At 38.7% G+C, this 12903-nt stretch overlaps 1 protein-coding gene across 1 annotated transcript in view; it reads right to left on the minus strand.

Moving 5' to 3' along the window:
- Nucleotides 1–12903, minus strand: part of col24a1 (collagen type XXIV alpha 1) — a 117679-nt gene that overhangs the window by 90677 nt on the left and 14099 nt on the right. Inside the window, exons 2-3 of the mRNA XM_084723723.1 lie at nucleotides 9877–9947; nucleotides 3179–4563 (exon numbers count right to left, since the gene is read on the minus strand). Coding sequence (XP_084579849.1) covers nucleotides 3179–4563; nucleotides 9877–9947 — 1456 coding nt within the window. The remainder of the gene's footprint in view (nucleotides 1–3178; nucleotides 4564–9876; nucleotides 9948–12903) is intronic.

A 12903-nucleotide genomic window follows, 5' to 3' on the forward strand; every position in this document is an offset into this window, starting at 1 on the left:
TATTGCTCAATTTAACCATCAAGAACATATTCACCTTATACAAGATTATTAATGATTTCTTACGATTCATAAACAGACACTTACTCATTGGGAGAACATTCTGCATTAATTTGTACCCAGATTAACATGAAACAGGCATACATAAACAGTTATTCCTGCCCAGAATAGAGATTTCAAAGGAGGACACTGCAGCAACAGTACTGACGTCAGAAAAGCAAGTATTTCAACTTAACATGTGTCCTTGATAACACATCATGGTCATTTTATGATTTTTGATCCTTCAGATTTCTCCTTTAAGAATGCATAATCAAAAGAATGATGCCAGCTAGCTAGACGTTAGCTAACACCCAGCCTCATTCAGACGCTTCAAAATACAATAAGCTACATAAACTCACATCAGTCCTATATCTTTTGAGATAGATATCTGCAATAGGGGTGCACCAATCCCATCCACTGTACTGGAATTGGGGCTGATAGACCGTAGTCAAGACAATCCATATAAAATACGGATTTGTCAATATAAAATCCACTGTTTCTGCTACAAGTTACATTCATAAAGTCAAAGTGGATTGCAGCCTCTGCTCTGCACCGCACTCTCATCTAGCGGTGCAGTAAATACACACTCAGTTAACCATGAGTGAACCAATCTGGGTGATGAGTGAGAGGAAAACAGCCTGCAGAGTCTGACTATTTGCACCCTTTTCACGCAGTGAATTAAGGATTTATTTTGACCAAACCAAGTTGGCAATTGTTGGAAGAGTGGATAGACTAACAAAGACGGTTTTGGTGAGTTTTACATGTTTTTCTGTTAATTTTTGAATTAAGTGTGTTTTCCGAGGTGTTAGCGAGCCAATTAAGGTCATCTTAGCTCCATTAAAGAGAGAAACTTGAATTCATAAGTTGTACAGTTGTATTTTTCCATTTAAAATGGAAAATCAGTGTGAGAACATTTAATTTCTAGACATTTTGTGTCTACTGGATTTAGTGAACGTACTCAACATGTGTAACAGTGAATTCACCGCTTATGCATATCTCCCAGCTGAGACTGGAGAGGATGGGAGGAGGTGGGAGGAGGGATGAAGATATCAACAATCGCAGATGGATGGGCTGACGATGATTGTTTGAAAAATTTTAACATATTGTCCAACTCTAATCCATACTTTGTAACACTTGCTCTTGTTATTCAGCCACACCCATCAAAAACTTCTGCAAATATTTCTTGCTATTTGTGAGGCTGCCAATTAGATAAATTACAAGCTACCTTTATTTACTTCATGCCCTCTATAGCAGTGTGAGTTTGTGGTGTTGTAATTTGTGCAGAGGAAATGTAAAGATTGTCTTCTGAAGACATTATTCATGTCAGAAAATGATTCCTAAAAACAGTAAGAACTATGCAATGCGACAGACTTGTGGAGTTCGACTACTAAAACTGCATCTGTGTTCACCATGTTTTAGGCAGACTCAAATCCTGTCTGGTTTACACACTGGAACAGTATGTTCCCTAAAACTATGTAAACTAGAGTGCATTACCATTTAGTATTAGCAGTACAAGTGATGAGAGGACTGCTTCTTTTAAGTAATCTGGTTTGTTTTGATCACCCTTCACAAGCAAGCTGGCTCACTAACACCCCATCCCCACACCAAATCCTGCTGTAGATTAAGAGGAATGAGTTGATTCATGGCTCTGGTGGTACAAACATCAGTGTCTGTACAATTCCAATAAAGCTCCTAGACAGCATATCCATTTTTCAGATCATAGTGTTGTTTGAGATAGCTGAGTATATACACTCCCAGCATTTCAGAGCAGGAAAAAAATGGGGTTTTTTTTGTTTGTTTTTTGTTTTACAGTTTGAAACCTAATTCTATATACTTGGCCAATTTTTAATCAATCAAATTCGCCTGGGTGGTTAATAGCACATTTTTCTGTGGTGTGACAAACTTAGAACACATTTATAGAATTGCTTTACCCAAAGTTACAGCCAAGAGAATTAAATTCATTTCTAAAAAAAACATTTTTTTAAATAAAAGACGCAGAATGAATGAACTGCTGTAAATGGCAGTTCAACAAAAAACTTCATAAAGAATAAGAGCAAAGTAAAAAGTAGTCAAGTACTAAAACAAATTATTGATCAAGTAATATCTGCAGAGACAAGAGGTAACATGTAGCCCTATAGATGCCATTGTACTGTCTGGTTATGTGACTGTAAAACTGTGAAACATTTCCCCTGAAGAAGTAAACTAGCTTGTTTTCAAGTTTAAACTAAGAGGCCAGACACAGAGCGAGCTTCTGACCTTCAGCTGACCCAACATTCAAAACATGCCTGCATCAAATATGGTCAGAGTATCTAAGACTTACAGACAGTTTTAAGATAACAGCTTAAATGAGCAAACATTCTGTCTAATGTATCAATATTTTTGCTAAATTGTGCCCCACTGGAAAAGGGGCAGTGGCTGAGACAGTATCATGCTCTGAATACTGCAGTACAGTGTGCTCAGACTCTGTGACATGAAGATAAGTTGCAACAACTCAGTGCTGGCAAAGTATCTCACCTACAGACCTGCAGGCACTTTATAGCTGAGGTAATGCTATGGAAACTTGTGGATGAGTCGAGACATCTTACATCATCACATACAATCCTAAGTTAAAACAGATCAGGCAGAAATACCCAACACATCTCATTCATGGAAACATAAGCAATACCTGAAAAGCTGAGCTACAAAAGCAAGTTCAGAGGCAAAGCTATCCTGACAACCTGCTTACATCATAAGCCTGAAAGAACAGGTAATTTTTCTTGCCAGTCTATACCTCCAACCTTCAGATGAGTTATCCTCATCTAACGTAAGAGCCAAAGTGGCTGGCAGTATTTCAGCAAGGAAATGACATGTTATTTTAACAACTTGTAGATACATGATAAAAGAACAGTGTTAGGACACGCCATCAGTTCTAAATCACTACAATGCCCTGCCAAAATATTTTTTCATATATCCTGGGTGTATGTAAGAAAGCCAAATTTTACATAGCATTCAAACAGTGGCCATAAATTAGGTTTGATTGCCTTGTGTTAATATTTTCCTCTTGATCATGTACAGCAATGCACTGCCTTGTGTCTCCACTTTTTCAATACTGTTCCATGAGCACTCATAGCTATGCTTGTCATTCATGAATTCAGTCACTTACCAGAGGACCTGGCTCTCCTTTGGGGCCACGGAATCCATCTTCATAGTCATACAAGAAGTCTGGCTCCTCATATCCATAATCATATCCTCCCATGTCTACATCATCATAGCTGCCATCTGGATCATGCTGTTCTGAGGTGTCCACCTGATTCTCCCGGTACAAAGTGGTGCCGTTCGCTCTCACATGAGTCTCCACAAGCTGATGAGTCTGTTGGGGTACATTGTGAGAGTCCTTGGAGCTGGTGATGGAGTTATTCCTGAGTCCTTCCTTCACTCGACTTTGCCTGACTGGGGAAATCAGACCTGGGGTAGCATCTGTCTGCAGGCTCCCGGAGCTGATTTCTTCCTCTGTGCTGTTTTCAGAGTGATTAGCATCCCCCTGGGGACTACTCCCTTTTGCCAACACATTTTTAGTAGTGGTGATTGCTGTGCTATAGGTGAGATCCAAAACTGCTCGTCCACTAAGGGTGGACAAGGTGGGGTTGTCAGGCTGAAGTGTGGATGTGGTGGAGTGGGAAAGGGGATCCAAAGTTGAAATATAACTCTGATCCCCCAGGTGAGGTTGTACTGATGGGCTCAGAGTTGAGTACTGTGTGACCAAATTTACAGGAGACAGTTTTAAAGCTGCTGTGGTTTTTATGGGGGCATGGTGGGTAGCTGCTACTCCAACAAGAGACTTTGTCAAGGGGTTAGAAGGAGGGTCATTTGCCTCAATATCCAAACCAGAATGTGGCAAAGGCAATCGGTAAGTGTCGGCCAGCCGGCACTGTGTTTTAAGGTAGTTGCAGTAGTGCGCGGCAGCTTGGGCTGAGGGATAGATATCTAGTTGGCAGACCCGACCATTGAATGGTGCTGCTTTAGAGTTCATCCTCCCCAGAGTGAAGAGACCCCCCGAATTCCCCAGTGTCTGAGATCTCCCCAGGGTCTGTTCCCGCTGCTGCACTGCCCCACAATCCGCATAGAAGGACACTGAGCGTGCATGAACACCAACGGCGAAAGGGTGCTGGCGACCATCCTGCCAGTTGTAGGTGAAGTAGATGGGGGCTTTCTCAGCAGTGTAAACCACCACTCTGCGCGGCAGCAGCTGAATGCCAAAACGCAGCCTGTCCTTGCCATCTTTGACACTAAAAAGAAAAGCATTATTTGCTCGCCAGGAGCTTAGGCTAACTATAACAGAAAACTCCTCGCCAATCTCTGGCGGGAACAGACTGCCTGCTGGAGCCTCATAGAGGGAGTCTGAGTTGAGTAACACCCCGTATCCAGAGACAGGAAGGCTCACAAGTGAGGGAACAGTGGTGTGAGTAGTCAAAGGTGAACTTGTCCCTACATAGGGATTGCCTGCACTGCTTTGAGCTGTAAGCCCCAACTGATAGAGGATATCCACTCCTAAAGGACAGAGGAGACAACGATATAGTTAACATGCCAAGATCAAATCAAAGAGTAGGTACACCTATGTAATTTTTTAAAAAATATTTGAAGGTACTCAGTCTTTTGAAAACTGACAACAAATTAGAAACATTTTGTGAGGCAGTCTTTCTGGACTTGATGTTGACTTCAGTTTGGTATTAACTTTTTTTTTTTGGAGAAATGCACAATAGTTTGTATTGTAACAATAGAAGAAAATGCATCCACTTAATTTGTTAGAGGACCCAGAATAGTATTAAATCTGGTGGTCCAGCAGATGGTGCAGGAACTGAGAGCCTGTTTGAGCCTGCTTGCTTATCAGATTACTATGATCCTTGGAAAACATCTAGCATTTAAAATCACAAACCAAAAAAGACAATTATCTTTTGATTATCCTGACAAAAATATAAACAGATTCCAATCGTCTTGTTGTTATGGGGGACAACTGTGTGTATCTGCTATGAATCATGCCTGTGTTTGTATTCTGCAAGATGTCTTTTGCAAATGTCACCTTTATGTAAGACCTGGCAAGAGGGAGCAACAAGAAACACTGTGAGAAAGAGGGGAAATGGCATGTGACAGTGGTCTCCTGCTACACTTTAAGTAAGGATGCTGTGGTTACTGTATATGCTACTGTTGTTAGTTGTTTCAATTGTCTGGATGTGATTTTGTTATTAAAGTCATTACAGACCGTCATAAGGTGTACCAGATATCTGTGGATATTACTGCAGTTCTCACTGTTCAAAATGCTTTAGTCTTCCTCCATGACTGGTAATTTTAATTCCACAAAGACATGTCATAAATGCAAACAAATGTGTGATACATAATCAGTCTTTGTTCAAGACTGAGAAAAAACATCACTGGTCAATCATTATACCCTTACAACAGTCTCCCCAAGATGCTGGTGACCCCTCCCTGTTCTTCTCTTGGAGTAAGTACCAGAAAGGCAGCTGTAGCCCAGATGAGTGGGGGGACTAGAGAGGGATGGGGCCGAACTAGGATACAGGAAACCAGTCCACACAGCCTTTTTGAATCAGTCTGCCAACAGAGATTCATGAGAGCAGCTTTCCTCCAAATGGTCCTGTCATTCTTTTTTCATGCCCACAGGTAATTCTTCAAAGAATTTATGTTAAGTCTGCTGACAGTGAGGCACAGCCAGGCAAAAGCACTTAAAGATTATTTAGAGACAGAAAGTATTCTGTCCAAGTTTGACTTTGAGTATGGAGCAACAGATACATCACTAAGCTGGAGGGCAATGTGTCACATGTGTCGCATATGTCAGTACTGAGCAGTGAGAGTTACATCAAAAAAAGTAAAAATGGTATTATTACTATGACAAATGGGAACAAGAGTGCCTGACACAAATTGTGATTGTAAATGTCAACTGCATCACAAACGGGTCATCATTTTATAAACTGACCTGACCCGTGCATCTGTGTGTGCACATGAGAGAGACCAGGAGAGACTGAGAAGTAGCACAATGTCAATGAGTGTGTGTGTAACTGTGAGTGTGTTAGCTAACCAAGGCAGCAGCAATATGGAAGCCTAAGAAGTGGAACACATTTTAAGTTTGTATATGTGTGTGTGTGTGTGTGTGTGTGTGTGTGTGTGTGTGTGTGTGTGTGTGTGTGTGTGTGTGTGTTGCTTTTATGTTGATGATGTAAGGTGACCTTGAGTGTCAAGAAAGGCGCCTATAAATAAAATGCATTATTATTATTATTATTATTGTGTGTGTGTGTGTGTGTCTGCGTGTGTGTGTGTGTCTGTGTGTGTGTGTGCAACTACTGCAAATGTTTTGGTGTGGAGATCTCAAGGGCAGTTTGAGGTATTTTCATTGCTAATCCAGAGACACTCGCTTCTTTTGAAGCAACTCCTGCTCTGTATTTGGGGAGCCAACTTTCAAAGAAAGGTTAGTTGACTTTGTAATACTGAAGAGAACTGAATGCACTATCTCAACCAGTGATCTGCAGCTAGAGAGCAAAGCTTTCAACTGCACCATTGTCTATTATTTATTTTACTTGTTAAAAAGATTTTAAATGCTGCTTTTTGACTGTCAGCACTGTGGGTTCACAATTGTAAAGAATGCAGACACAACAAAAAGACATCAAAGCTATAACGTGTCTATTTCAGATGAGTTGCATATGTGTACAACCTTTTGACCTTTCACCTGTCATATCAAACTGACAATAATTCTAAAATTCTCACATGTCGACAGCAGAAAATTTTTAACAAGCTGCCAGATGGTGACTCTGTATTACATAATGTCTGTATGAGAACTATATAAGGGGGCACAAAGAATTAAAGCACAAGTCACATAACTACTACCTCCTAAACTTAAAGTTTTAGACATAAAGAAAAACTAGTAGCCATCCTCCACGTCAAAAATTGTGATGTCATCAAATATGTCAACAATATATGTTTTACATTTTTAACAATAAGTGCTGTTAAATACTGTTGCATACAAACAACTAGATAAATGCTGATGCAGATATTTACCTTATTTAATGAAGTGACCATTATATGCATTTACTTTGTCACTATCACAATGCAATTTATTACTTTAACCAAAAGCAATGCAATTTGAAAAAGTTTCAACTTATACTTAACAACTTGTGTATTACAGCCCAAGTTATTAAAATCATAAAATGATAATACAAATCACTTCCACTTCCACAGCACTGGTACTGGATGTGTGCTGTTATTAGGTACTGCCCTGCATTTACAATAGGTATAAAAACAATAGCCTGAGAGAAAATCACAAATAATCTTTACTACTGAAAAGATGGACACAAACTACATCTTGCAGAACACATTCAACTGCAGACTACAGTAGGTGTGGTCTAAGTCTACAGGTATAGATTTCTAGATCTGAGAAGAACAAGTTCTAGCATACATCTGTATAACATCTTTTTTGGGTTGAAGCAGGTGAACGATCTCTAAGGTCACAAGTTTCAACATAGAGCTGCACTAATTAATCAATTATAAATTAATTACTAAATAGATTACCAACTATTCTGATAATCCATTAATCGCTTTGAGTAATTTGAAGAAAAAAAGTTTAAATTCTCTGATTCTAGCTTCTTAAATGTGTTTTTGAAACGGAATATCTTTGGATTGTGCGGAAAAACAAGGTATTTGAGGACATCATCTTGTGCTTTGGTAGACATTGACATTTTAGACATTGAGATTTTATGGACCAAACACATAATCAATTAATTGAGAAAATCATATATATATATAATCAGATTAATCAGCAATTAAAAGAATCATTAGTTGCAGCCCTACATAACTTTAAAGTGTAAGTATATGTCTACTGCATACATCATGCAGCAACAGTAGTCTATTAGTGTTGTTTCTGCCATAGATGCATTTGTTTAGAAAACAAAAGAACTCTTTCTCTGTAACAGTGTGTTGGAAGGAAGTAGGAAAAGAGGGCTTCAGAGCCAGAGAAAGAAAGTGCAACAAACAGATATAAGACATACTGTGCATCATCCTGGATGTGGTTTTTAGTCCTGCAGCCCAGGTTTAGGGAGACTTTGCTATCTGCAGCTGATTTAAACACACACTAAGATGTCCTTGACATTCTTAGCCTGAGGTAATGTCAGCCCAGATTCCAATTAACCTGTCTCATATGTGAAGACAAGCTGCTCTAGCACTTTGTGTGCATTCCTCCTCCCTTCGTTATGATGGATTGATCCTGCTTGGAGTGGATTCATTGACTACAGATACTGTATGAGGGGAGAAGACAATGCAAGGTGGAATAAGGGGAGTGACACCTGAGGCAGTTAGCTTTGTCTGCACAAGGGACAGTCGAAAATGCGCATATATGTGGAGATGTGAACAAATATGTAAGGATTCATCATCAGGTCAACCTTAAACTAAGTGTACATATATGATTTGGCATTTTTGGCAGTCATCCAGTGATGTGTCACTCAAAAAACAATATATCCTCTCAACAAATTCACAGAGTGCAACCTGCTGATTCAAAACTTATCAGAGTTTTCTTTAGGTTATTTTGACAGATTTCTGTCTGAAAGAAGGCAAGTCATATCCAGAGAAATATGTGGGATTATTCTTGAACTGTTCCAACAGCTATAAATAAACTAAGTTGTACTGACTCCACAGAGCCCTGGAGAAAAAATGCTCTCTACAATCTCTCTCTCTGCTCTCTAACAATTCCTGACTTCTAGCCTTCTCACCTTCAACTCTTCTCATCCTTGTTCCTTTGTTCAGAAAAACAGATGGATATTACCTTGTCCTTAGCATTTGACTACCTGAGGCACAGTTGCCAATACATACTAAGCTTTTACCTGAGATTTCCTCTTCTTCTTTGTCTGACTGATTAGTGCACTTTCCCAGAGTGCTTTTCTTCTTAGTGTATACTTCACATAATGTTTGTATGTGACAAATTTAAAGCCTTCTCTGATGGACCAGAGATGGGAGCACGGAGAAGGAAAAAGATAAGTAAGCGAAGAGGAAACAAAGGTTGAGAGGCTATTTAGGCTGCTTCTACATGCATGCTATGGCCTGGAGAGCAAGAGTAGACATGTTGGGGAAAAGGTTAAAGACGAGTAAAGCAACAAAAGAGGAGCTCCTGTTTGCAGGTACTGTCCCTATGTATATTTATTTCAGTAAAAAAAAGTTATAAAACATTAAAAATCAGTTGTGTCTGCATGTTTTGTATTTGTATTTTCAATCTTGGCCTGCAGTTTCCCTAAAAAGGTTGCACCAATCTACTTCTCCCCCAAAAGATGAAATTAGTTCTGTTTAACTTTTAATACTGAGTATAAATTTGATACCAGCTTCTTTCCCTATGATTTTAAATCTGTATACCTCACTTGGAACTAACGGGGATGATTTTAATGTAGGGTAGCATGAGGCCAAATATGGATGAAGTGCTACAAACTGAGTCACTGGTGCTACATACACACATTGTTTTCATATCACATTAACAGAGAAACTGTATTTAATGTTCATGATGTAGTCTGGCTGATTCCCAACCTGCTTAATGAATTCAGTATGCCAACTTGTAAAAACTGTAATAGAAAATATATAGCGTAAAAGTGTAATAGAAAATATATAGCATTACCTTTCCATTATTCATTCAAGTGGGGTCACAAAAATCAGTCTGTAGTATTTCAACTATGGCCATTACACTGTAGATATGGTTAAATGATCAAGTGTCAGAAAGAGTAGTTCACTAGTCACAAAGACAAGAAAAGATGAAGGGAAAGCCCTTTATAGTAATGACCGAAATGCTGACATTTAGCTATGCATTGCAGTTCTGTTGTTTACCTCGAGCTAGATAATCTTCTTCTCCAGAGAGTACTGCAGAGCATACTGACAGGAGCAGGATAAAGTTCCACCTAGAAGGACACACAAACAAATTAATAACAGATTAGATAACTGAAACAGAAAAATGTAGTCAATATAGATCCAATAATTGATAGTGTCAAGCTAATTAAGAATAATTCTAGCAGAATTTTGCCACAAAGACTGAACATTTCTTTCCTGAAAGACCATACTCTGTGTCTAAGTTGTCTTTTGTGTTGTAGTCTTGCAAGAACTTGGGGATGGATGAAAATATGAGTGAGAGAGGAATATGATAAATGTGTATAGATAGGACCAGGACTGGAAATTCAAGCCTGGTCCTACTTGCTGTGAGGAAACACTGCAACAACACAACACAACACAAAAACAACCCTCTTCCATCCAAATACAGTCCTGGGGATATAGTATATATGAGGAACTGCTATTCATCGTTAAAATGCATGTCAGATGGTTTTCACTGTATATGAAACTCTGACACAGGAGAGACATCTAGTAATATACTAGATCTTGACTAGATATTGATTGTAGTTGTAGTACACAGATGAGCCAATGATCAAGTCAAACACTAAATCAGCTCTACAGAAATCACTGATCTCTTGTTGCCTTTTTTTCTCAGTCTCAAGTGAATTATGGTGGACAAAACTGTGGCAAGTCTAATAAAACACGATGACTACAACTTGTCTCTTTTCACGTTCAGTCATTAATTAGAAGTCTAGCCTTACCCTGTTGACAAAAGAAGAAAGAGTTCCTGGAATCAATCAATTTTCAATTTGGAGTAGAAGTGAGTAATGCTGAGATCGAAAAGTGGCTGATGGTATATCACTACACGTCACACTGTATTGGGATGTGTTGATTCTGAGTGGTGTGGCTTCTAACACTGACAAGAAGCACACTGAGAAGTGGCTGACAGTATGTCACTCATGTTCCAGTGTCATGTACCAGTCCTCTGCAGCTTATGTTGATTCTTCACTCACATATCCTGCTTGTAGCTATTGATATGTCCCTATGGTGTGAAAAAGGTTTGTCACTGCTGTCCACCAGCAGATTTGCCAGTGATATATGGCAGTCATAGATGGAGATGCACCAACTGGAATTTTCTAGGCCAATTCAGATTTCCAATTTTTAAGGGTCTGCCTTGCCGAATTTTCAGTCTTTCTTTGAACTATAACCAACAGACTACACAAACATTTTTGTAACATTTCTTTTTTGTAAAATTATATTGGATATTCATGATAAAACACTGACTATTAAATAACTTCTACATTTTATCTTAAAGCGCTCCAGGTTTCAGGCAGCCCTTATTAAATTATTATATTGAGATTATGTACCAGAGGGGAGCACAATCTGGCGAGATCTTGTATGAAACATGATTTCACATGATCTTGTGGAAGCAGATGTAAACTAACTGGAGACTGATGGTCTCTGGCTGGTCGATCAGTGCATCCCTAGTTGTAGAGGAGCAAAACAATTCTTCTGTCCCTTAAGTCAGTCAAATAACAGAGACATTCCATGAATAAAAATAGCATACCACTAAGAATCAGATATGACACTAAATAAACAGTGGAACACCACTGATGTACCACTGAACAATAACTAAATGCCAGTAAAATTGGAGTGACGGGCTGTTTATAAGTCACACACAACACTGCCATATTGTGATCAGCAGTGGACAATTGTTTGAGACAGTGGAGGTTGGAAATATTTCCTATAACAGTACAAGCAGGCAATGTATATACAAAGTAGGTCTGGGCAATATGGCTTTGTAATAATATTTCAATATATTTACATTATGCCACAATATATTATATATATTTCTCAAAATATACATTTCCTACAATAAATTCTCAAATAATGATGATCTTTATAGTACGTGATGCACTGCTTTAGATTAAAATATTCAACAGTGTATAACACTGGGCAATATGGATAAAAAAATATCATAACATTTTTGACCAAATACCTATATCAATATTGTGACAATATTGTAGGAATGACTACTGATGCTTTCACAAGGTTTTAACACAAAGAGATTTTTGATAAATAATCATCAGTGATGTGGATATAATGGCTAAGTGTGTAAAGACAAATAATACAACAGCTAGAACACACTGGTAAGTTCAGATAATTAAATGACTTCAGTGTAATCCAGCCTTAAAAGCAGAAAAAGACAACACTTATGGCACATCACAATATGATGATATCCAAGACCTAAGGCAATATCTAGTCTCATATCACAAGATCAAATTAATAGATATATTACCCAAAAAGTACAAGAATAATCACTCAAGATATTAAATGAATAAACGACCGCAGGCTATGAGGAATAGACATGTTTCACAAGTCATTTTGGCATGAAATAGTAGGATAAATACGGGTGTTACAAACAATGCTATTTAATGTTCTGTTCCATTCCAGTTAAAGAGTCAGGGTGCTGCTATTGTTGTTGTAGGCTCTGCGGAAACTAGGCTCTACTACATTTAATAGAATCAAGGAAACTAAGTTTAGTTTAGTCATTTTCACATGTCAGGTCATGTCAGGAAAAACAAAGGTGTAATTATTAGCATTAATGACGACTATGCTTCAATTTAGGTGTGTCAGTAAACCATGCCATTGAACCAGCATGCAGAATACAAGGGCCCTGGCAGGGAAACAGAGCTAATGGTGTCATGGTTTGGAATTCTGGTTGGTTGTTTCCTGTTTTATTTTGATAGTTTCTGTTCCTCCCTCATGTGTTTTGGTTTTACTTCCTGTCTTTGTCTGTGTTCCCTCCCCTTGTGATCTCTGATTGTTTTCACCTGTTCCTGATTGCCCTCACCTGTGTCTTGTTTTCCTTCCCCTTCCTAGTGTATTTAATCCTGTGTCTTGTCCTCTTCCTTTGTCGGTTCATTGTTTCTGTCACTCTCGCGTCTCGTCTCCGTCTTGGTCAGTGTTTCCCAGTGTTTTCGGATTTATGGATTTTTGGTTTTGTTCCTCCCTACCTGTTTTTGGATT

This window comes from Lutjanus erythropterus, chromosome 7, assembly GCF_056507025.1.
Source record: "Lutjanus erythropterus isolate fLutEry1 chromosome 7, fLutEry1.hap2, whole genome shotgun sequence".
Taxonomy (NCBI): domain Eukaryota; kingdom Metazoa; phylum Chordata; class Actinopteri; order Lutjaniformes; family Lutjanidae; genus Lutjanus; species Lutjanus erythropterus.